Genomic DNA, 26,573 nt, shown 5'->3' with positions numbered 1-26,573 from the left:
GACAATCTTCCACCAGATACAAGTGTTTCCTGGTGCTGAAATATTATGTCACTTGTTTGTGGAATATTAAAGGTTCTCTCAATTTTTACCATGATATTATGTATTCTCATAGCGCAAGTAAACATAAAAAATGTAAACTAAGGAACTGTAGCATTTTCTACTTTGTATAAGAAAAATTCTTCTTTTTTTTTTTAAGTTGATGGCAGCAACACATCTTCAAGACACTGGAATCATTATTAACCCTGAATCATTGTTGCTGTTCACAGTTTTTTTTTTTACCAGCTTAGCAGAGTGAAAACATGTGAACTGGTACTTTAACAAGGTCTCTAATTACTTCCTTGCTTTAGTTCTGTTGTTTTCGTTTTATCTTTGTCCCAGTTGATGAACTTTTTATGCTCATTCTAAATGAAAACCAAAAAGCACCCCACAAATAAACTACAGCAATCAAACCCCAGATTCTCTAAGCATTGTGTGGTCATGTATGGATTCTGGCTGATGACTTCAGACGCTGAGAAAGAGGAAGGGAAATTTCTCTTGAGCTGTTTTGACATGGAGCGTGACTCTGGCAGAATACCTCATTTCTTATTCAGGGTGGCAAAAAAACTCACAGATAATCCCCCTAAATGAGCCCCAAACATGAAGGATGCTGCCTTTTCCTATTTGGCAATTATTAGATCTGCGCTTTGGTGCCTGGCAGCTAATTAGTGAGCCCATTGTTTATATCTCTGTGTATTGAGTTTTTTCTTCCTCTTTCACATGCTTACAGAAATGTGAGACATAATACGTAATGGCTGCACAGATGGGATGAATGTAAACTCTGTGCAGCTGTCTTGATGGAGGGAAACAATTCGGTTTTGTTCCACTTTTGCAAAAATCGAAGATTTAAGATTCAGCTATGCTAACGCTTCCTTCTCCCTGAATATATACACAATTTACAATAAAGCATTGAAAACACAACTCTATGTACTCATTTGAAATGCTTCATTACTTATGAAAAATGGAAGCAACTACTGTCGACGTATTCTCACGTTTTTAACTCACAACATGCCCAAAATCGCAATAAACTAAGCTAAAAATAATTACTAAGGAGTACTTCCTATGTTTCTTTTGTACAATATCAATGCATGGGTTGTGCTTTATTTTTTTAATAAAGATTTTATGGTAAAACTTGGTTTTCTAATGTGGTTTGTAACACCAGACAGCCTGGTTCACATCCTGCACACCAATTATGGGAAAGGACGCAGATCTGCATTTTTTTTATACTGCAAATTTTTGCAAAATTATTTAAATTTTGCTTCACCTTCTAGATGGAAACAGAATTACAGTCATCACTTTAAAAAACAATTTATTTTAAGACCTGCTGGATCAAAAGTCCATGAAAAGGCATGTTACCCACTGCCTTTCATATCAAAGTGCATATGTGCACTTTGTTAGCATTCTAAGTATGTTTTTGGGATGACTCTCTGCTTTTTCTACAACAAATCTGAACTCAATATCTGTAAAGCTGACTGTCATAATAATAATTGTGTTAAGTTCTATTAGCTGCTAGGCTATCTTGAAATGTGTTGACTCTACATTTAAACAAAGATTTAGTAAAATGTGTTCGCATATGGAGTATATTTCAGGTGTAACCTTTTGCTATTATCGTATTTTTCGCCATATGAGTCACACTTTTTTGTATAAATTTGCAAGTCCTGCGAATTATACTTCGAAGCAACAAATATACGTTTCTTTTCCTCTATATTTATAAGCCAATTTTTGGCTGAGATCTGACTATTTCATTCATTCTGACATGGAAAATATTGAATACTACCATTATCAGCCACTAGAGGGCCCTTGACATATATGGCATGCCAAGTGTCTCATTAATGGGTAAAAGTGGCTATTAATGAGACACTTGGCATGCCATACCGAAACTCCTGGAGCAAACGTCAAATCAGCTGCATTTTACTGCACCGCCCAGGCGAAATGTAGTTGATTTGACCATTAAAGTGCATTTATTAAGAAAAAGTTCAACTGAGACACACATTTGCTATAATTTCGAGCAAAGAAATAATTGTTGTTGCATTAATCTTGTTAAACTCTTGTTAAAGTCCTCCCGTGCATGCTCCCACGGCTGCCTTTTGGTAGCCAATCAATTTTTTGCACAACACTGGCCCACATTTCTGGGTTGTCAGCAGTGACACATAATAGATGCAAATTATACCGTGAAGCGCCTCATTTATGTTTTTTCCCACTTTGACATTTTTGGACTGATGCGACTTATACAGTGGTGCGACGTGTACGGTACTTCACCAAATTGCAGCTCAGTATCTGTAAAAATTACCAAGTTCTAACTTTTTTTTTTTTGGTTGTTTTGCTAAGGTTAATTATCTGCAGGTGTTATCGATGTGACTCAACATTTTTTTTCCAAAGGGCCACATCAAGACGTTTTTAAAGCAACTAAAGGGTGGCATAGAGAATTGGAAAATACATTTTCGTCAAACAATCTAGAAGACCTTTTTATTATTGTAGCATAGTTAGCATGCTTTATAAAACAAGTCTTTCCAAAATCCTTTAGGAATATAAGACATTCTGTAAAGTGGCTCTTGTGACAATATTACAAGTTGCCTTAGCATGGCATACATTCTGGGTTTTTTTTTTTAGTTCCATGTTTTCATGTCTTGATATTAGTGTTTCATTTACTGTGTTGGTTTCTGCGTTTTCAGTTTATCAGCTATTCTTGTTTTCTGCTTTTAGTCTGAACTGGTATTTTTTAAGGTTTGGTGTTCATGTTCCCAGAAATCGTTTTCCCTCATAATGTCTTACCATCACAATCTCACGTGTCAGCGTTTGTGATCAACCCACCTGCTTCCACTCAATAATCACCCCTCCAAGCACATATCCTCCTTGTTTTCACCCAGCCTTTGTCAGATGTTGTGTAAAGCCCTGGTTTTATGTCCTGTCTTGCTTTTGGTTTCAGACATGTATTTTGTTGGTACATCAGCCTGTTTGGTTTTTGTTTATTCACTCCCTTTAAAATTATACCTGCTGCCTGCATTCTTGGGTCCACTAACCACAAATACCTAATGGTTAAAGTAATACAGCTTTTGTCAGAAATGAGTCTAGACCATAATTTGTGTTCTCATGGTTAGGAAAAATAGGTAACATTGTTCAAAATTACAGGAATAATTTCTCAACAAAATATGAAAAATGAGATTTCAGAGCAGCAGTGACAGTGGATAATTATGAATCCCGTCTGAGTCTGTGATATGTTGAGTTCTGCAGGAGGCGTCCTAACATTTGGGGTTTGTGTGTGACAAATGCGTAACATCTGCAGAGTTAACGAGGGGCAGCTTGCTCAAAGGTGATTGAGTGAGAACAGCATTCCATGTGCCGACACCACAGTCTGCTCCACCTGCATCTTGTTGGGGCAATGCAGATTGAGGCCAACCACTTTGAACCTGATTTTTTTTTTTTAATAAACTTGTAGCTAAATCAATATTTTATAAGAGTCGTTGTCTATAAAGCATAGCCGTACTTCATGTAGACAACCCACTTCACTCAGTTTACCTCAGCATTGTCATTAAGTGAACTTCCTGCCAAGTTCATGACATGAGGGTTGTAAAGGATATGCTTCATCTCAAGTCTGCTCTCACCCAGTCTTTTTCTCCTGCATCTAAAGGACAAGCCAATTGAGTCTTCACGTCCCGATGAAAATCCTGCATCACTCCAGTGGGCCCATCCTGACACTTTAATTGGAGAGGCATAAATCTGGCTCCATTGTGAAGGAGAGGGGTAATTATTTCCTCCTGTCTGAGACTCCAGTGATCCCTTCTTTCCTCCTCCTCCTCCTCCTTTGTTTTTCTCTATTTAATTAAAGATATGTTTTTACTAGGGCTGCACAATATTGGATTTTTGGCCAATATCCGATATGCCGTTATGTTAAAACTTATTTGGTCAATTCCGATATTTTTTTATATGCTTTCCTTTGTCAGAACATATCCCTCTTATTTGCTACAAAAAATGTGTAACAGCTGGTGACATATATTCATTAACGGCCATATGATATGCATAGCACTTTAGCTTATATTAAATAAAGTGTTAAATGTTTATTTATTAGCATTAGTCAGCTGTGATGCTGTCTCACTTGTGGAGGCTTGTTCCAGGTTCCTAGCTGCAGTGTGGGATCCTCTGCACTCTTGTGCATGAAGGACAGCCTTTTTAAGTTCAAAGTTTTTGTCTATTCATTGTGCTGTAAGATTAATCATGCTAACGGGGCTAACACGACGTCCACATTTTTTCATTTACCCTTTATTTATACAGGTATTCTCATTGAGTCACGAGAACTCATGTTCAAGAGAGACCTGATTAGGGAGCAGATGGTGGGGGTTAAGGGCCTTGCTCAGGGGCCTAGAGTGGGGCGAATGAGGGTGGAGGCAGGTGTGGGTGTTTCACCTTTTCCCCCCACATTTTGATGTTGACAGTACCGGGAGTTGAACCTGCGACTTTCCGATCACAGGCCCATCTTCTAACCTCTGCGCCACCACTCCCCACTTCTCAATGATGTTGGAAATGACGACTTGTAACCTGGGTAAGCCTAAGTCTGGAAAAATATCTCAGACTGGGGACAATGCAGCAAGACTTAGCGTAGTCCAAAAATCTTCGGAATCCGACATCCCCAACGAAAAAAAATAACCTTGAACACCGCGGACATTTTGACTTCTTCCTCTCCGCCGTGATCAGATCAAGTAAGCACACGTGACGTTATAATGTTGAGATGGCGCTGCAGGCATCCTTGTCAGTGGGTTGTCATACAAAAACAGCACCTTTTACATGTATATCGGTGAGTTATTTTGATGGAATGGCCGATGTCCGATATTTAGCTTTAACGCTAATATCAACCGATACCGATACCATGCCGATAATATCGTGCATTACTAATTTTCACGTTTTTTTAATCTTTTTTATTTTCGCCGCAAAACATGCATTTTTTTTCTCTCTAAAAGTTAAACTGGGTCGGTGTAAAATACCTAAAATCTTGACTCGCATCTGAAGTATAGCAGTGACACTCAGGAAAAACAAAATGCAAGCAAGGCTTTAACGGAACTTCGTGTCAAAGGCGCATTGCAAATGGCTCAAAGTAAAATAAACTGCAGCATTTCATCTGTGCAGCCAAGTCTTTTTAGGCTCCTGACTTCTCTGGTTTGTAATTGAGCTGAAGCTGCAAAATCTGTATTTAAATAAGAATTAATGCAGACACAGGTTTGGCACAGTTTAGTCTCACAGTGCGGCATTTCTGGTTTCTTGTGCTGAGCAAGGTTTCCTCAGTGAACTAACTGAAAGCAATTATATGTTGACTGTAAAGTTGTTTTTGTTCCCCCCCACATTTTCAAATGGCTGAACTTGATATTTCCTCGACAAGCTGACTTTCCATGCTGTTGGTTTCAACATTGCATATCCTGTGATGACCACAACAAATGAAGAATTCAATCCAAAGTACTTTATTAATCCTTAAGGTAAATTAAATGTTGTGGCTCATCATCCTGGTTTCATTGAGTTGTTGTAGATGCTGATGGCTGTGGGCAGGAAGGATACGCAGCAGTCTGTACCACAGCGGACCTGAAGAAAATGGCTGCAGATGCCGATCCGTCCACCTGGACCCAGTGGGCCTCTTGGTCCTCCTTGGCAGCAGGATCACCTGAATGTTTGGCAGAACTCCTCCCATGAGCGATGGCCACTCCTCTGAGCAGCTTGTTGAGCTCCTCCTCATTGCAGACAGCCAGCTGCAGGCGTCAGGGGTCGACCCAGGTCTTCTTGTTGTTGTGAGTCACGTTTCCTGCTAGCTCCAGGATCTCAGCAGTCACTCAAGCACCTCTGCCAGGTAGACGGCGATGCATCCACGGCGCCTCCTTTACAACTCATTTGAGATTTGGGGCTGTATTTATGGTAATATTTGAGCTTTGAGATGTTACTCAGCTGCTCCCAGTTGTAAAAAAAAAAACCACCTTGTTGTCATGGTTACACATCATAACAAATGTTCAAACATAAAAAGGTTTCAGTAAAAAGCCTCCCAGTTGCACAGCATCAGATACCAGAGGAAGTAATCATCCCAAAAATCATGTCAAATGCATTTCAGTGATTTTCATTTTTATTTTTAATTTTATTGTTTTTGTTACTAAAAGAGGTGAGATAAAGTAGAAGCACCTATTTCCAGGTTGTTAAACAACAAGATCATGTATAAAACTAGAAAAAAAGACAAACGGAACAATATAAGGGAAAAAAACGTGGTTAAAATGTGAATAATAGAAAGCCAAAATTAGAAAAAATAATGATGCAATCTAAGACCAAAAAACCAGAACAAAGCCCAACTGTTGTAACATTTTTTTTTAAATATATACGTTTGTAAAATATCTGACTTTCTTCACAATAAGATGCACAAATGGAACATTTTCAGTGTGGGCGTTTGATTCCTCCACAGATTAAAAGCAGTGCAAGTGATGAACGTGTCTGACCTTTAGTGCTTCACTCTCAGTGCATGAGGCGAGTGGGTGGGGGGTGGGGGGGTCATCCACCCCTGTGATGTTTTGTTAAAGTGATCTGTTTGTTGTCTAGTTAACTGGGAGGATAGTGGAGGAGGAGGAGGAGGGGGACTGGAGTGTAACAGGACACTGCCTCCCTCTCTCTCCTCATTCTCCTCCCTCTCTCCTCTCCTCTCCTCCGTCCCGGGCTCTCTCTCAGTCAAACCTGCTCTCCGAGTGCTTCGATGGAATTCTTTGGAGTCACTGGAGGAGGCTGGAGACGAGGCGCTTCTACGGGATAGAGTCCAGGTCTGGTTTGGTGGATCTGCCTTCTTCAGCTGATCCTGGTCCTGGACGGTGAGTTGGGCTCTCCTGACCCAGTCTGAGGGCTGGACTTTCTTTTAGTGGATGCAGACAGAAGTTAGTGGGCAGAGGGCAAACAGGTGCAAAGTTTTACACTTTATCGCCTCACATGGATTATTTTGGATTAATCTCATGATTTTGCAGAATGACTTGTCACAGTTAGCCATAAAAGTAGAAGATGGGACATTAAAAAACTATTAACAGAAGCACTTTGAGTATATTTTAGTGATCTTACAATATTTCTAATTATTGTCTAATAAGAAAAAAGAACATTTCGATTACTGGATGCAAACGCTGCCTTTAAACCATGATGATTTATAGATGAAATGTCTAATTTTAGTTGTTTTTAACAGAACCACTGACAGCTGACTGACAGTGTGAACACATGCTGCTCTGTCAGAGCTGGGACACCCAGCAACTTGTTTACTGCTGAAAATGGAAGTCTTCCTCTGCATTTTGGGACATAAGCAAAACATTCATATCCCAAATGGGAGACCCAGTTCCATAAATTTCATGTTGCTGAGTTGTAAGTTGTGTTCAACGTGTTTAAAGCATTAAGCCGAAAGCCTACAAACAGATATGAAGCGGCGGACGGGGAGGCATTTTGCTCGTGCAGCTCGACAGTTTTCCACATTTGTCAATTTTACTTTATAAGCAGCGCCTTTGGAAACGATAAAATGGGAAATTAATTAGGCTCCGGGCCAAGGAGCGCACATAATAAACACAATTACCGTGACTGAAAATGTGACTCTCCACTGCACTGACCTCCTTTTGTGCACGGACGTTTAATTGATGCTGAAGAGATTCCTGGCAAACTCAGCCCTGGAATTTCTGGGCCTAGCAAAATTAATTGGCGTATTTATTATTTTTGCTCTAAAACTTATGCACCATACCTTTCGTGCAGGGGGGGGGTTACTGCAGCGCTTCAGGGAAATTAGTGTCAGAGAGCTCGTTCATGACTTTTTTTGTTTTGTTTGTTAACATGTGGCAAAGCAAAGTGTCTAAACGTGACCTCATGAAATGTCACAGAACGCTCTGGAGATGAACTCCTCCATGATGAGTTCAGCAGCTGTGAGAGCAGCCGCTCTCTTCCCCAGAGATGAGTCGTTCTGAACAAGCGGGGAGTGGTGCAAGGGCTCACTTTACATCAAAGTTTATGAAATGTTTTTGTCTGTTGCACATCTGCACGATGCAATCACAAAAGTGATGTTTAAGTAATCAAACCTGAAATATGTATTGTTCTGGTGCTGCTGATGTTCTATTTAAACACTTTCATCATGTTTTTAATTAGGAAAAGGTTTTATAGTGATCATTCAGACTTTTAAAAATGTGGTTCTGTAGAATGTGTATAAACAATAAATATCTTACCTGTTGATGCCTAATGGAGTTTAATTCTGACAAGAATGGCAAACTAATGGCTGGTCTGAGAAATGCAAGGACCATAATGTGTTTCTGCCATCTTTAATATTAATTTAAAAATCATATATGCAAAGAATATTTTATAGACATTTACATTGCCATCGTTTTGCATTACAGTAGTATTTATCACAGAGGATCCGTACCATGAAGACCCGCGATAAGTGAAAAACTGCAAAGTAAGAATAATACTGTAGTACAAGTAGTAAGTCGTAGTATATTTTATTATTTATAAAGGCGTTTTAAACCCTTCTCTACTCTTGCAATATTCTAAACGATGTTTCTAAACTCTAAATGTGCTAAAATAGCACAGTATGTCATGATTTCCGCTCTCTGTCTCAGCTGCACTCTTGGCCACGCCCACTTCTCTGCTCTGCAGAGATCAGCTGATCAGCTGCAGGAGGTAAGTTTCTCCCACGGCTGTGGGCTGCACACAGGTGCTAACTCATTTAAAATAATTTATTTTAAATTTTAAAAATCCATGCCAATGATGCTCATCCATCAGTCAGCCATTGTGTGTCATGTCCAAGCTTACTTTGAAAAACCGTGACAGAGTGAGTCCGCGAAAAACGAACCACGAAGTAGCGAGGACCTACTGTACTTAGTTATTTACATAGAAATCTATGGTTAATAGCAAAAGCAAATAGCATCAGCAGCTCTTTTGGTTCACTCTCGGGAATTTCCTGCAGGACAATTATAACATTTCTTCAGTAACGGAGAGAAATAAACTGCACAATAAAAGTTTATCAAAGATATCATTCACTTGCAGCTGTATGAAATTTTAAGATGGCAGAACTCCACTTTGGCGTTTGCCCCGTTCAGACTAGTCATTAGTCAATTTAATCAGACTTTACCTTAACTCGGTTTGAAAAAGTACTTTAGAAGTCATGTACAACAGGTAAGATGCTGCCTTTCTTCACATTTCCACTTCAGAAGTTCAGAGTTATCACTTTTTGTAACATGATCACATTTGGAAACCTTAAAAAGTTTTATTTATTTCAGAGAAAACAAATTTGAGATGTTAAACGTGCAGTTTTTTTGGTCAGTACTCAAAAAATTGTCTTGAAAGTTGCATTTTGTGAAACCTTTATACCTAAAACATCTTTCAACGCCTTGTTTTTATGTTAATTAAGGCAGAAATCTCTTCATTGTCTTTAGCCTTGGTGGCAATGTGTGTGCGTGCGTGTGTGTGTGTGTGTGTGTGTTATGGGTCTTATTGCAGCAGCACTAAGGGTCTGCAGTGCACCAGTCTGAATATACCCGTGGTGCTCCATTACTTTAAAGTGCAGCCAAGAAGATCTCATTCCTCTGCTGTTGTCCACGTAAACCTGAACAGTCAAACTCCAGCTCAGCTGTCAATCAGCTGCTCTACACTACCACACAAATATATATTTTTTTGTATACCACTCTCCACTCTGAAAATTTTATAGCTTTTATATCTCTAGTCATTAATTTTTTACTGCACATCCAAAAGCCATGAGGTCACAGAATCAGCCTCCTGGTTTTTTTTATTTATTTATTTATTTTTTTTTTTTGCATGCACAACGTTCACTCGCGCTCTGTGGTTTTCTGCAGCACAGGTGATGCATCAGCCTGTTTCCGTGGTTTCTCCTGCCGGAGAGCTCTGCACAGCGGGGGTTATCACAGCGCCGCACCTGGACCTATCAATAATAGAGGTGCTCTCGTCATGTTAGGGACGAAAAGGAACAAGAGGCTGAAGGAGTACATCTCCAACACTTTGTTTGTGCAGATTTACCTCATTCATATTTAAAGTGCAACATCTGCAAGGAGGCTGTCAGTGCTATGAGTCGTGTTCTAATCTGGGTTCTTATTGTCTTTGCAACTCTTTCCATCATGAAACAGCATGACTGGATGTGTATGTCTATAAATACTTGTTTTAGTAGTGACAGCTCTTTAAATGTTCATAATTTTACTTTTTGGCAATAATACTCTAAATACTGATTTGACATGTTGGTTCTGATTTTCTCAGTGAAACCCCGCCGGCAGGTAGAGCTGGTTCCGGTTCCTGAGTGGTGACGGTATGGTCAGGCCGGGGGGGTCGGCCAGGCCGCCTCTGGTGTTGGCGATGGGGTTTTCCCACCTGGCATTCATGTTCCTCTGCAGCAGGGTCTCCAGCTTACTTCAGCCTGTACCAAGAGTCCTCCTTTCTTTTGAAGGTAAGGAAAAAAACAAATGCCCGACAGATCTGTGTTGATCTATAGGATAATGAAGTTGCTCTCATCTCGTATTAATAGGTTTACTTTCTTCTTTTGTAATTTTTCATTTTGCAACTTTATCCTCACTGCCACAAACTCTAGACCAGGGTTTTTCAAAGTGGGGGGGCCACTGCCCCCCAGGGGGCCACCAGGGGGTGCTAGGGGGCCCAGAAAGCTGGAGAGAAGAAGTTTTAAAAAAGGCAAAAATAAAAAATAATAATAATAATAATAATAATTGCCCACTAGGGCAATCTGTATCTGTCATTTCCAGATAAAGTTGCTTGAGAGAGAGGTTAGATTTCTTTTTTCTTCTTCTTCTGGTCAACATTTTGTTGACATGTTGTTTTTTTTCAGTGGGAATATACCGTTTTTTTCGGCGTACAAGTTGCAGTTTTTTTAGCATAGATTTGTCAGTCCTGCGACTTATATACTTTTTTTCCCATAATCATAACGCGATTTTTTTACTGACACTTTAAATTTCGAAGAACTGCAACAGTGAGTGCTCCCGTGCACGCTCACTTCACTCAGCTGGTGCAGGCGGAGGAACACTGGACGGCTTGCGGCTCTGGCCATGATGGATGGATGGATGGATGGATGGATGGATGGATGGCACCGCGCCGCCCAGGCAGAATGAAGCTGTTTTGACCATTAAATAAACACATAATAAACGCAACAGGTCAGCGGTGATGCATAATAAATGCAACTTATATATATATATGTTTTTTTCCTCTTCATGATGCTTTTTTTTTTTTTGACTGGTGTGACTTATATGCCGGAAATATGGTAATACAGTGTTTAAAACATGTTAGTTAATAACATGTTTATGCTCAGCAGCTGTAATAATTGAATATAGTGAATAAAAGTTAAAACATTCTAAAAGTTGATGTTTCTTTACATATTTTGTAGCATTGTTCGTGGGTTTACGAGGAGGGGGCTCTGCCAGAGGCTAGTGTTGTTTGTGGGGGCCATGGCATGGAAAAGTTTGGGATCCCCTGCTCTAGACCATCCTCGTCCTTCCTTGGTCCTGCTGTGTAACAGACTGCAGGAAATGGCACTGCCTTTAGGAACCACCCTGAATCTGTTCCTCGTTAAGCTTTAATCACACCCCTCTGCTCTGCGGCATACCTCAGGGTATTGTTGCTGCCTCTGGTTTTAAAGCTCCTGTTTTATTTAAATTAAAAACAAGAATATTTAATGAATTTTTGATGCTCCCTTGAAATAAGAGCATACGGGAGTTTTGCGAGAAGAGTTCATGTGACATGAGTAGTGTGTGACCTTTTTGTCCAGACTTGTGCAAAGGTCGAAGGAGGCGTTTGATCACCTTTCACCTCTTGCTGTGGATGAAGCAGCTCGGAGCAGCTGAGGCTGTCCGTCATTCTGCTTTCAGTTTGTAAGACGTTGCAGTCTACAGCTAAAGCATTTTCTTTCTCGTTTTCATTTTCTTCTTTTTGCTTTGTGGCATCATGTTTTTCTGGTTATTTCATTCCAAATATAAGCCAGCTTTCAGGTTGTCTGCTCTACAGCCTCTCTTGGCTGCTGGATATCACAGCCATCTTGGGGAAACAATAAATCCAAAACAAACACACAAAAAAAAAAAAAAACCTGTGTGCCAGCGTAGAATAAATTTTAATTAATTATATTTTCTGTAAAATGGAGATTTGGCAAAAATTAAAGCATTTGTGCTTTGGAAGCTAATAACCCCAATGGAGGTAAAGTTTTCTGACAACAATGTGAATTTAAATATTTTAGCACACTTTGAAAAATTGACAGTAACTTCAAAATTTCTCTTTTATATTTAAAGCAGCTAATATTTCAGTGTTGATTGTTGAATTTACATGTTGTACTTGAATGCACTGTTAGCTCATTGCACTGTCTACACGTGTTGCCACAAAAATGTGTGTAGAACTGCAACAATTCAGTAGCTCAGATTGCTTGGATGCTTATTTTATCCAAGCTGAAGGCCCAGACTAATACTTATGGTTTACCACTGCTAGACAGTGAGTTTGGCTTCCTAAAATAATTTTTGTTGGTGATGCTAATAGCCTGTTAGTGCCAGACTCAACTTAGACTAACCCAACTTCAGTAATTATGTTCAATTAAATTAAATTAAATTCACTTTTTTTATATAGTGCCACAAGTCACAACAGAAGTCATCTCAGGGAACTGAACAGACACACACACACACACATATATATATATATATATATATATATATATATATATATATATATAGCTAGCAAGTAGGACACAATGTATTAAATATGATAATTTATGTTCTGAAGTTGTAACCATTCATAAGGGGTACCACAGGGTTCTATATTAGGTCCTCTTCTATTTGTAATTTAAATAAAGTAATTGGGACAGAATGTGTCTGATGCTAATTTGCACTTTTATGCAGATGACACATTTATTTATTGCATTAGATCCACTCCTACTCAGGCTATTGAACCATTGCATGTTGTATTTGTCAATGCCTCTTGGCCAGGTCTCCCTTGAAAAAGAGGTTTTTAATCTCAATGGGTATTTTATCCTGGTAAAATAAAGGTAAAATTAAAAAATGAATTTAAAAAAGTTAATATATCTGAGGAGCAGACTGCTTTGCGTTTAACTTCATGGCAGAATCTCATCTTGAGCAAGCATGAAGGTGGCAGTGAGACGGAAACCTCCAACAGAACCAGGCTCAGGACAATCGGCCATCTGCTTCAACCGGCTGGGTTTCAGAGGAACAGATACACAATGGCAGGTCAAGAATCGCATGTTAAGATGGAAATAATATCAAATGAAAACTATTTAATTGTAAAAATTCATTTTAAGAAATGAGGTCAATTTGTCCTCTAGTAGTCTAAGCCTATGGCAGCATAACAAGCTGACCCTAACTAAAGGATTTATCAAAAAAGGAAAGTCTTAAGCCCAGACTTAAAACTGAACAATTTGTCAGCCTTACAGACAGAAACTCGAAGTTGGTTCCACAAGAGAGGAGCCTGATAACTGAAAGATCTTCCGCCTATTCTGCTTTTGGAAACTCTATGAACCACAAGTAAACCTGCAGTCTGAGAGCTAAGTGCTCTGTTAGGAAAATATGGAACAATAAGATCTAAAAAAGTTAAGTCAGGTCCTCTGGACAGGTTCAAAAAAACAAAAACAAAATTGTAGCATGCATCAGGAAACAATAAGATCTCCAATATAAGATGGAGCTAGGTTGTTGAGGGCTTTGTAGGTTAGAAGTAAGATTTTGAATTAAATTCTGAATTTGACAGGGATCCACTGGAGAGAAGCTAAAATCGTTTCCACAAATGAGTCATTTTAAGCAAATTTTTGGATAGAAAACTTAACCCTGGGTCAAACTGATACTCCAACCCTGCTGAGTTAAAACACCTCAGATTTAGCACGGTCCAAATTTGACCCAGATGTAAGATATAAATTGGGTGTTTATCAGTTTGTAGTGTGTAAATGTGTCTATTTACAGTCGGGGGAGTTCACAAGAAAAAAGCAGCAGAAAACACATTTAAGATATGTATTTAATTTATTTACTTGTTTAATTTTTAAGCGTTTAAAGCCAACATCAGGTGTGCATTTACATTCCAGCTTTGATTTAGCACATCGGTGAGTGACGAGGGCTTTGTTTGTGAGTCAGAAATCATCGTAAAACTTGGGAAAAAATAAAATTTGGGCTTGGCTGAGTAACAGATGCAGCTCTCGGGGTCCAGAGGGGAGGTTTGGTTCTTATACGAATACTGGAAGTGTTGGCCAAGGGAGGAATTCCATGAGTCTGAGCAGCCGGAGAGAAGAATGAGAATGCAGGCGACTGGGAAAGGGGTGGAAAATCGTGCAGGTGGGTTGGCACCTGCTGAGGGTCGACAAAGGTCAGTGGATTCCTTCAGTTCCAGATGTGTCGAGGTATTTGAGCTGGATCAAACTAATCTAAGAAAATAAACCTGAGCTGCTGTACAACACAGATTTAAATATTCTCCTGTCACTGCTAAAACCCAATCCAGGGGAAAAGGCAAGTTCATGAGACTCCTGACGTAGCTCCACATCCTGCAAAGAAACTCTCCGACATTCTGCTTTTCCTTAAATCTGCTTGCTTACAACAGCCAAATTAAGCCAGACCACAACTAAAAGTTTGTAATAAACAGTGCAAAAGGCAGCAAACCCAAACAATAAACCCTCCAGTGGTGCTGGGACTCATATAATATGGCTGTTTCTGACTGTAAACCTTTTTTAAGGAACTTCTAAAGTGATAAAAGATAATGACCCCTCTTCACACTATAAACGTCTCTCGTTTCTCATTTATTCAGGAATGTTTTGTGGCAGTTTTTTTTTTTTTTCGTTGTTGGGAAAAAGTCTGAAACGTCCTCAATATTCATAACTCAAGTGAGTCATTTGCAGTTTTGTAAATAAGTAATGTTTTTGGATCGTTTGCCATTTTGTTGGAAAAAATTTGATTGGGTCACATTAAAGTGAAAGTGATCACAAAATAAAACAAAAAAACTCACAATTCAGATTAAATTTCACATTTAAAAATGCCTTTAAGCTTTTCAATTATTATATATTTTTTTTTACTTGTGGTGTTCAGTTATGGGATAAAGAAAGTATATCCTCTTTTTTTATTTTAGGGTCTTATGCATCAGGACATTAATATAAAATATTTTTTTAATCTATGAAGTGAACAGAAACAGCTAATTCCACCATGTTATCAAATGTAGCGCCCGTACCACTTAGCCAAAGAGCTAACACATAGGATAGATTGAAATTGTAGTACATTGCTCGGGACCCTGGGAACGTCACTCCAAAGATAACTGCACTAACTGCTTACAGGAGATACAACTTACTGTTTACATCCAATCCAATAGCGGTGCCTCCACCTAGCAGGAAACCATGAATTAAAGCCTTGTTTGACCCACTAAGAATTTAATTCCGATAACTGTATGTGTATATTAAATACACTCCCTTGGAAAACAAAAAACACTTAAAGCTACTTTCAAATAAGACACTGATGCCTGATTTAATTTAACAGACACTTTTAATAAGAAAGTGAAAAGAAGTAAATAGAATCAATAATTTGTTGCACAAACAACTTTTCACAGTACTTTCAACCCCAAAATAACCCGTTGCAGGCCTGAATCGATGCTTAGGTGCATGGGAGCCGAAAACAATCAGTATCTCTCTGCATTAACCGTTGTAATGGACAGCTTTTTTCTGTTACTGTCCCACGTCTGAGTCGCATGTGCACTCTGCACCACTCTGCCCTTCACACTGAACCTCGTTTCATGCAGCGCACCATTAATCCCGCCCACTCCCGTCTGATTGGGCAAAACGAAATGCTTAACCCAATACAAAAAAAACAAACAAGACTAACATCCAGCGCAACTCAAAGGGTAGGTTGTAACCTGCTACATGGCACACATGTACATCTTAAACAAACTTTTATGTAACACTCAAGGAACGCAGCAAAAATGACAACCGCCTGCTTTCAGTCTGCTCAAACTGGACTCATTCGACCAAATATGAACTATTTTTAAAATGATACATTTCCAAATTACAAGAGTTTTTATCTTTCACATCCACTCCACCTCCATCACCCAGACACCGTTCCCTAAACCCAAATTACATCACTATGAACTTAGTTTGTACTATATAGCACAGTTCAAACTGGAACTAAAATTTAAGTCATCTCAAAAACTAAATACAACCCATGACTCGGTAGCTTGCAGATTCCTCTTTAGCGGCAATAACTTTAATTATTAGTTTTCTGTATGACTTTAAAGCCCCCAATACTCCTGCATACGTACCTACGCAGACGTCCGCGCATACGTCCACTGCAGGGCATGTCCACGCAAAGCTCAATTTTTACAACCGCGTATGCGTACATGGTGTCGCACAATAAACTGTCCGGCGACGGACTGTTTTGTATGCGACACCAATGTATTAAATTTCCCTTCTTCATCCCTGATCTGACCTTTTCTTTTGTTTTTTTGCCAAAAGGCAAGCGATCTCTTCCTCCTTCATTGATGCCGTGACTGGAATGGTGAGAAATTAAGGAATTTGTCAAAAGCGAATTAAAATCAGGTCCAGTGTGGCTGCGGGAGGGTCTGGAGATTTCCTGGTGGGCTGGTCTGATGTGTGGGCTGTAGGGCCAGTGCTCCCAGTTTTTTTTTTTGTTTTTTTTTATTGTTTAGAACTTTTTATTAACAACATATAAACACAGAACACCACTGCGGCTGGAGTTGCCAGCTCTCGATTTTTTTTTTGACCTGTCAATCAATCCAGTAGGTGTGTCAGCAAATGACCTCAATTTGTCCCGAAGGTAAACGCCCCTTGTCTGCGGAGCTGCTCTGCAGCTGCTCAGGGTGGACGCTCGAGCATGAAGTCTCAACCCTCTGCGCACAGGGCACACAGTTTCCGCATGGCTGACAGGACGAGGGCGTATACTGGAGCCTTAAGAGTCTCTTCCTCTGTGGAGGAATTTTGGCCCACTCTTGCTTAAATGTCTTTGAGGGCTGCAGACATTCATTTGTGCTCAGCTCTCTTAAAGGCCTTTCATACTCCATCCAAAGTGGTGAAATCTACTCTCATTGATGCAGTTGCGTGTTGAAAATGATGTCATTTTGTTCTCAGCGTAGCTTCGCCCGCTGCTTCTCAACACAAGGCCCAGACCGAACTTTTTCTCACAGGCGTATGCGTCCAGTTTTGTGTGGTTGGTCAGAAATTTGTGGGCGTGTTCATCCGTGTGGAAATGCGCTCGGACCTTCAGCTGTACGGCTCTTCAAACACACTAAATTAGTCAAATGGTCCAAAACGCCTGGATGGAGATCGTGCAGCCTCTGTGTGTGAAGAAGTCTGGTACTTTCTTCATGATAGATTTGTTGCCACACTTTTCAGCAGACAAACAGTAAATGTATGGACAAAGTGGAGACTCCGGCACGAAGAAACCCATATGGTGACTTATACTGCAGCAGATGGGGTTTCTCAGGAACTCTGCACCTGTGTCTCGTAGATGTAGATTGTTCAAATGGAGTATGCTGGACCCTTTAAAGTCCCACCCCAGCCTCTCAGTCTGGTTCAGGTCTGGATTTTGACTGGATCACTGCATATCTTTTCTTTTTCAGTAGTTCAGTTGTAGATTTGCTGCTGTTTGGTATCGCAACCCTGTTGCATCATGACCCAGTTTATGTCAAGTTTCAGTCATCAGGCAAATGGCCTCTCATTTGACTCTACAAAACTTTGGCATAAAGTTTATTTTTGAGTTTATGGCCAATTCAATGACTGCAAGGGGCCTAGGTTCTGAGGCACAATAGATCAGCCTTCCACCACCGTGCTTGATACATTATGAAATGTTTATGATGCAGTGTTTAGTTTCCACCAAATATAGCACTACATTACAACTTCGAATTAAAAGAGGGTTGACTTTTTTCTTCCCGTGACTCCATTTACATGTTGTATGTATGTATGTATGTATGTATGTATGTATGTAGCTTACGCCAAAGTGGAACATACCAGTTATGTTAGTGCATGTGTATGTATGGTTTAGTTAAACAGAATATTTTCAGATTGACTCAGTTTCTGTTGGTTCTCGATTCAGGTGGGTTGATTTAACCATTTTAAATTAATTGTTGTAGGAGCCAGTATGTGTTTTGCTATGTTCAATAAATCATGTCTCATTTAGGTATGTTTTAGTTTATTAAAGAGGACTGACAAAAGTAAAACAAACTTCGAGCTTGGTCCCACAACGTGATTCATTTGTTTTACAGAAATGGCCCAACTCACTAATGTTACTTCAAACAAATCTGACAAGAACTGTGCAAAGAAAGTCTGCACCATAAAAAATTAGTTCAACCCAAGAACTAAATCTATGAATACAACTCAGTTTATACTTGAGAATTAAAGTAAGAAAAGGTTTTTTTTTTTTAAACTTGCACATTAAAAATCTAGTTAGATTACTAACAGTTTAATTTTTGGCAAGACTGCAAATGTGAAATTATGAGGTTTTGTCCCAGCGTACACCGTTGTTAAGAATATTTATAAAGTCAAAATTTTAACTTGTACACCTATAGATAAATCAAGAATATTGCAAATATAATTACACAGTGCTTCTAATTGTTATAAAATAAAGTAGTTATTCACTCTTTAGGTCTGCTACTGTATCAGAAGTCGCCTCAACTCTAAGTTGGTCTGTGAATAGCTGAGTTTACAAAGCTGCCTCATCTATCCATCTCGCTGACAGATGGTGCAAAGGTCTGTGTTTATGATCAGGATCATTTAACCTCATCAAGTCTCACCCTGTTCTGCTGGACCTACGTATTCAATGCAAAGTTAACTTAGAAACATATACAGTGGGAGTTCCAACTCTGTATGCCGATTTCTTTCAAAGCAGATCTGTGCATGTTTGATTTTTTTGAGTGATTATTGCTGATTTTTGCACACTTTTTCAGAGTGATTGATTAAAATGATCCTTGTAGTTGAATGAGCTGTTATTCACTTTGGTATGAGCCGTGTGGGACGCAGCCCGAACCGGGCGTCGGAGAGCGGATACAGCAGTTTCCTTTCATGACTCATGTATACCTTCAGCCATCCCTCATAATTCATGCACAGTAGGCTTATTGCAGTCTATTCTTAGTCTTTACTTGGTGTAAAAATGTCTGTAAATCTGACCAAGTCTGGCTGTGCATTCTTCAGCTTGATTGCATTTAGGTGTCAAGCTTTCCACATAATCATTATTTAAGCCATGCAGTTCCATAACTTGTCACAGTCTGTTTACTTTATTACGTTTGTCTGAAGTATTTGGTTTTCTTTGAGTTATTATGCATTTAGGTATGTTTTTTTTTAAGTTCTTGGGCTTTATTCCTGTACCACCATTATTAGATGCTCTCATGCACCACCTTGCTTCCATTAGTAATCAGCACACTTGTTTTCACTCGGTAATCACCTCTCCTTGTTCAAAATGCTGCTTGTTTTTTCTTGTCTGTTCTCTTCTTACCCTATTTTTTCTGACAATACGCCAGAAGCAGACAGATTTGTTTTTAGTCTACAACTTCCAGTTAATTCTTTAATGCCTCTCAGAGCTGCACAGTCGTTTCTCTACTTTGCATTGATGAACCTAATGAAGTATGTGAAGTCAAATCAGTGATGCTCTGTAATCACAAAGGATATCTGGCAGGGCAAAACACAGGCCTATCCAAACTGTCAGCACTGACACACTGACATGCTACAAATAGCTGAGAGTTAGTGGTGCTTGAGCACATCCACCGCTTGTGTCCTAAGATGTAATGAGTTGCAGGCTGAACACTTTGCTGCAGGATGGTTGGTGTGTTGGGTGAACTCAGATTGGGAGTGATGTACTTGGACATGTTAGAAGCTTCTTCCCTCCATCTTTCTCTTGTGTTCAGTCTGTACCTGCCACCTTTTGTTGAATGTTTTATACTTTTGCTATAGCATGAAGAAAGATAATCAGTGGCCATCAGTAAAAACAAAAGGTTTATTAAAAAAAACGTGACATTTGAAAAAGCTGCAGTGTCACTTGTCAGTAATGTAATGAACTGATGACAATAATCTGACTGCCCAGTCACGGGAATAAGCAATAGTAAACAAATTCATTATGTTGTTATAGCCTTGTCGTTGGTTTAAAAAAAATTAACAAAAAAAAGTACCACAAAAGTGGGTTAATTTATCTTTTGTAATTGACACAAGAAAGGTCTGTCCATGTAACTTGTTTTGCTCTATGTCAACACAGCTGAGTTCTGCTCGGCGCCTCTTTTAGTTCCACACTGCTGCTTTATTTATAAAAACTCACGTCTAGGTAATGGCTGGGCAGCACGGTGGCGCAACTGGCAGAGCTGCTGCCTCTCAGCGAGCAGGTCCTTGGTTCAAACCCCGGTCCAGGGGCCTTTCTGGGTGGAGTTTGCATGTTCTCTCCGTGCATGCGTGGGTTTTCTCCGGGTACTCCGGTTTCCTCCCACAGTCCAAAAACATGCATGTTAGGCTGATTGGTAACTCTAAATTGTCCCTAGGTGTGAGTGAGAGAGTGAATGGTTGTTTGTCTCGTTTGTCTCTATGTGGCCCTGTGATGGACTTGCGACCTGTCCAGGGTGTACCCCGCCCCTCGCACAGTGATTGCTGGACATGGGCACCAGCGACCCCCGTGACCCAAAATGGAATAAGCGGGTAAAGAAAATGGATGGATGGATGGATAGGTAATGGCTGGCTCCATCTGTGATTTTGAAAAGGCCAGAGGGAGAATAAAGATGGACTGTTTTCTGTAAGAGCCTAAATAATCTCTTCAGGGACAGACAAGTGAATCTTCCCGAGCCACAACTTAACATGAACACAAACCCATCACTTGTTCTTGTTGAGCTATCTGTGCACATTTTTATGCCAAAGTTTGAGTTTTATGAACTTTTTAAAACATAATTACTTAAGTACCTAAGGGTAAACCTTCTGTAACCAGTCTCCCTTTTTAATTTACTACCAATGGCAACGTGCGTATATTAAAACGAGCATACGTTTGGTTACTTTACATTGTACGTTTATTGTACAACAACACTGAGAGAAATCCAACAATCCCCTCTTGAGCAAGAACTGAAGCAAAAAAAAAATCCACCTGGATGAATCTCTTTCCTTTTCCTTTCACAGTCTATAATGACTAATAAACATAATTTCTGAAAATCCTGACTCATATCTCCTGAAAGCCTTCCTTTGTGGTGACTGTCTCAATAAAAGCCTCCCTGACAGTAAAGATCAATGAGATTTACAGTCTGCTGGGTGAGTGAAGACGCCAGAGGCCCCCGATGTGTAGGTGAGAGGTCGCAGGCTAAAAGGCACAGTGCTTGACAGTATGAGTAGGTTTGATTGCCAGTGTCATGTGAAACGGAAGGCTGGGTGCTAATTGGAGCACTAGGGGTGCAAACAAACCGGCTGCTGGGGAGCATCTTAGGCTGTAGTCATCTCAAGTTTCAAAGTTTACTGGGTATTAGAACCATCAACTGCACAGGTCAGCCATGCAACAAAACCTGCATTAGAAATCAGTAATAAATAACATTACTCTACACAAATGCGCACAGATAACCAAGACAAAATACACCAGCCACGCATGTCACATATGTACATGTCAGAAGTAAAGCATTCTGTATTCCTCGTGAGTCAAATTACAAATGTGAGGCTATGAGTAATTTGTAACAGAGAATAATTATGAAATTAACTGGGGACAGCTGATAAAGGTTTCCCCTGTCAGCTCTGGCTTCTGAAATGTAGCTGCGGTACAATGCATTCACACATGCTGTTTGAATTTTAAGTGCTAAGAGAAGCTTGCCTGGGAATGCAGAGTATGTCTGTTGGACAGACAATCGGACGACTCTGTCAGACAGAGCAAGATGTCTTGGGTGGTTGTCCTCCACTAGATAAAAACCATAACTTTCCCTCTTATGCATGTATGTGATACCAATTATTACTGCATACCAACATGGTATGTCCCATTGAAAGTATAAAGACTAAATACTTCAGCTACAGTTGGACATTTAGACAAAGTGCAATGACATTTGGGACAAGTTTCTTGCAAGGCCTCAGGGATAAAACCCACCCTAAAGTATGGAAAGAGGATTTGCACAGAAGTAGTACAACATCCTGCTTCAATATTGATCAAGTTGGGTGATTTAAGTTACCATTGAGAACTAGCTTAATTAGCGCAAAGTTAATGTATGCAAGCTGGCTTTTCAGGAAGAACGACCGTTGATGAGGGCTGATTTGCATGGAAAGCTGGATGTTTGATTTGTAATTTGCTCACTAAGATCCTCAAGTGTTTTAATTAGAAGCTGGGGTTGGTTGGCTCGAGTTCAGAAGTTGAGCTTGTTAAAAAACACAACATTCCAGATTCTCGGTTTGGTGACAGCTTATTATCCCTCAGCCACACGGATAACTTGATGTCCTGACTAAATATTTCTGGACTGTTGCTCTTGGAGTTCGAAGTAAAGTTCTTATTGTTGTTCCCCTCTAGATTAGCCGTGATAATAGTTTCTTAATAGTTTCCCCAAAAATCCCTGAAACTGCTGGAAATAAAACCAGTTCTGTCAGCTGGCACTAGCTGTTCAAGTTTCCAGACCTACAGTTGCATCTTGTGAAGTTTTCACATATTTTCCAGCCACTGAGAATCTCTCCTTTTGCACAATGCTGTGTTACAACAAACCTCTGCTTGTATGGACATCCCAAAGCTGAACCATGGCAGCCTTGTTTACTGCTGGAGGCACTGCAGTCATACTTGGTTATTTGATCACGTGAGCAGTTTTGGGGCCAAGCCTGACAGAAAATGCTGCAAGTCTAAAAAAGAGCTTCTTTGTGGCTATTGCATTTGCCATCAGGGATTTATGGTATAGTGTAAGCTCTGCAGTCTCCTCTGCACTTTTAATTGTTGCCACTCAAAAAGGCCTTAATGACACGTTCCTTTTTTTATGACCAACATTTTTTAAGCCTTTTCTTCTCTGTTTTTCACCGCAGTCATGTAAGAGAGGATGCTCTTTTTTTCCACTCTGGGGAATGCTGAAGTTGTTGCCTTGCTGGGTTAATGCTCCAAACCTTAAGGCCTTTACAGAGAGATGATCATTGAGCTTGGAGTTGCTTTACATATCCTCTCTGCCAAGCTGTTTTGACATCTCAAACAAAAACATTTATCATAAATTTTATTTTTAATGAATATTGTCCAAGCAGGGTGGCACAGTGGTTAGACCTGTTGCCTCTCACTGAGAAGGTCCCAGGATGCTGAGGTCTTTATAGATGGAGTTTTCATGTTCTCCCTATGCATGCATTTGTTCTTTGGGTATTCTGATTTCCTCCCAAACACTAAAAGCATACATGTTAGGTTAATTGGTAACTCTAATGTCCCAAGGTGTGAGTGAGAGTGTGAACAGATGTGTGCCCAATTTGTTTTTGTGTGCCTGGAATAAACTTGAGACCAGTCCAGGGTGTACCTTGCCTCTTGCACAGTGGCTGCTGGAGATAGACACCATCTCCCCTTGACGCAGATAGGAAAATCAGGTAAAGAAGATGGATGGATATTGTATGACATGGTATGGATAATAGATCCTTTTGCAGTACAGTATTCAGTGACCCTCTGAACTTGAAAATTCAAACCCAAATTGCATCACCTTTATCTTTTCATACACAAACTTACTGTACTTTCTGCCTTAAAAGTCATACTGCCATATGTGTCGCATCAGTCCAGTTATGGTTAATAAAGTGGAGAAAAACATAAATATGTCACTTCGCCTTATAAGTTGAATCTATTATGCATCACTGCTGACACGCCAAGTTTGTTATGCATCACGACCACCCTGAAACGTGGGCCGGTGTTGTGCCAAAAATCGATTGGCTGCCAAATGGTGGCCACGGTAGCATGCATGGGAGAACTTTAACAAGAATTAAACAAGATTAACACTTAAAAACAATTATTTGCTCGACATTATAGCAAAGGTGTTTCTCAGTTTAATTTTTCCTTGATAAATGCACTTTAATGGTCAAATCAGCTGCATTTTGCCTGGGCGGTGCAGCGAAATGAATGTGAGTTGACATTTACTCCAGGAGTTCCGGAGCGAGACGAAGGTGGCTTTGTATGGCAAGCAAAGTGTCTCATTAATAGTCACGTTTTACCTATAAATGAGACACTTGGCTCGCCATAATGCTCGAGGGCCCTCTAGCGGCTGAAAATGGTAGTGTTCAATATTTTCCATGTCAGAATGAATGAAATTGTCAGATCTCTGCCAAAAATTGGATTATAAATATGTGAAAAAATTAAAAACTATAAGTCGCAGGACTTGCTAATTTATGCAAAAAAAATCTGACTTGTAGTCCGAAAAGTAGGGTAGATGTCTCCAGGTTTGTTTTGTTATTTGTTACAGAAATGCATGTAGAGCTGAAAAGTTCAAAAGAAAAATTATTGATTAAGTGGGTCAAAAAATGGCGGATGATGATATTGCCTTCTTTAGGAAGTATGTAAAATGCAACTGTTTGAGATAAAAATTAAATAAACCAATGGCAAATTTAGTAGTGACTAGTATAGTTTCAGCGCTTAATTTAATAAATCATTTGAGCATGTTTCAACATGTCAGTTAACAAATACTGATGCAACCAAATCTGTAACTGAGAGTGCAATCGCTACTTTAACACAGAATGATTGTAGTTTCTTGGCTCAATAAAATATATGTATTTCTGCTGTTTCCGCTCAGTCACTTCTCACACTTCGCATCAAAAAAGACAATCTTAGCTCTGCGGACACCAGCTTGCCCTTTTGGCTAACTTCACTGTCCGCTGCGTTGATCAGAGCAAATTGCATCACAAGTGGTCTGTGAACCAACCAATGGGACATTATGGGTCAAAGCTTCTAATCATAGAAAGAATACAATGTAAGGAAGGATGTTTATTAACCTATCCCTATTGAACACAATCAAACTCACAAAGACTCTCAACCATCCTTTTCAAATGATTGCACAGTTTTGGCACTCTCCTCTTCAAGAGTTTTATGATCTTATCAACGAGGAATCCATATAAACACACGACTAACGAGCCACATGCCGTCCAGAGCACGTGTTTAATTGCAAACATATAAAGATAATGACAGTTCTGCAACTTTTGTTTTCTGCTTAAGTGAAACATCTGATGTCATTAGAAAATACGCAAAAGCTGCAAGTTTAAGCTGTCAGATAAAACGTGTTTTGGAATGAACACATGGTCAGATTAGTCAAACTCATTGAGATTATAAACTAGCAAGTATTCTGTATCCTTGATCTTATTTGGGGCAATAACCCCCCAAGTCTTTTCACCCTCCTCGTTTAAGCAGGTGCTCCATCTGGGAAGTTGAACTTGGAGGGCTGGTTTGCTCAAAGTTTCAGCCATGACTCATATGTTTGCATGAGACTGACAGCAGTGCAATGAGAAGACGAGAAGACACCAGATCCAGTGGTATGTGGACTCCAGAGGGGGTTCAGTTTGGCTCTCAGTGAGTGGAGCAGGATCCATGTGACGCACACACCCCGCCTCGTTTCATCCCAGCACTGAGCTTAACTGGCCTTTCGCCCTCACATGGGAACATGAAAGTCTCTGGTTTTCCCCCCCACTGGGAAAACAGCCCAAAGTTCACCATAATATTGAGCGGTGGCTTCACCCTCACCACACCCGCTGGAACAATTTGTTTCCTTTATAGAATTGAGGGGTTCTCTTGAAAAGAAAAGGAGTTTATCCTTTTATTATTTTTTTTATTATATTTTCTACATTCTGGCTCCAAAATTAAATGTATATAAAATCCATCTTTTTACAAATATTGTTCTTATTGGTATTTTATCATTTTTATGCTATTTTGGACTAACAAGCTCTAGACTGGTTTCTACTACTGAGCCACTCTGGTTTTATGTAACAGGTCATTTTAACATTCTGCAAGTTAAAGTGTGTTTGTCACGTACTTGGTTTCTGGGTTAGAAAAGATTCTTTTAGGAATATTATTTTTGGCAACTTTTTTTTGTAGTTAGCATTTTGTCTATTTCCCTATACCTTCATTTAAAAAAAAAAACTCTATTACAATCTCTGTTGGCTTCAACTCCTGTTTATTTTATTTTTAAACCAGGATTCCATTCATTGTGGAGTTTGGCAACTCGTGTTGATGTCGATTGCCACACCCAGTTTTTGTACATGTTTTATATTTACAATATGCTGCCCAAATTAAATATATTTTTTTGACAAATTGCTCATTAATGACTGCTTGGTCTTTAGTAGAGACAGCTGTAGCTTTGAAATATGATGCCAATTTTGTCTTAAAGGATCATCTGCTTTCAAAATCTTACTTCCAACCTATAAAGCCCCCCAACAACCTAGCTCCTTCTTATATTCGAGATCATATTGTTCCACATTTTCCTAACAGAGCACTTCGCTCTCAGACTGCAGGTTTACTTGTGGTTCATAGAGTTTCCAAAAGCAGAATGAGAGGAAGATCTTTCAGTTATCAGGCTCCTCTCTTGTGGAACCAACTTCCAGTTTCTGTCTGTAAGGCTGACGTATTGTCCAGTTTTAAGACTGGGCTTAAGATTTTATTTTTTGATAAATCCTA

At 39.6% G+C, this 26,573-nt stretch overlaps 1 protein-coding gene across 1 annotated transcript in view; it reads left to right on the top strand.

Moving 5' to 3' along the window:
* Positions 1–6,826: 6,826 nt before the first annotated feature.
* Positions 6,827–26,573, top strand: part of sema3c (sema domain, immunoglobulin domain (Ig), short basic domain, secreted, (semaphorin) 3C) — a 58,266-nt gene continuing 38,519 nt past the window's right edge. The window contains exons 1-2 of the mRNA XM_037695905.1: positions 6,827–6,857; positions 10,270–10,456. Coding sequence (XP_037551833.1) covers positions 10,321–10,456 — 136 coding nt within the window. The 5' untranslated portion in view covers positions 6,827–6,857; positions 10,270–10,320. The remainder of the gene's footprint in view (positions 6,858–10,269; positions 10,457–26,573) is intronic.

This window comes from Nematolebias whitei, chromosome 22 (genome assembly GCF_014905685.2).
Source record: "Nematolebias whitei isolate Nwh7 chromosome 22, NemWhi1, whole genome shotgun sequence".
In the NCBI taxonomy this organism is placed as follows: domain Eukaryota; kingdom Metazoa; phylum Chordata; class Actinopteri; order Cyprinodontiformes; family Rivulidae; genus Nematolebias; species Nematolebias whitei.
Note: the sequence above shows the minus strand (reverse complement) of the source record. Positions and strands in the feature narration are given on the sequence as shown.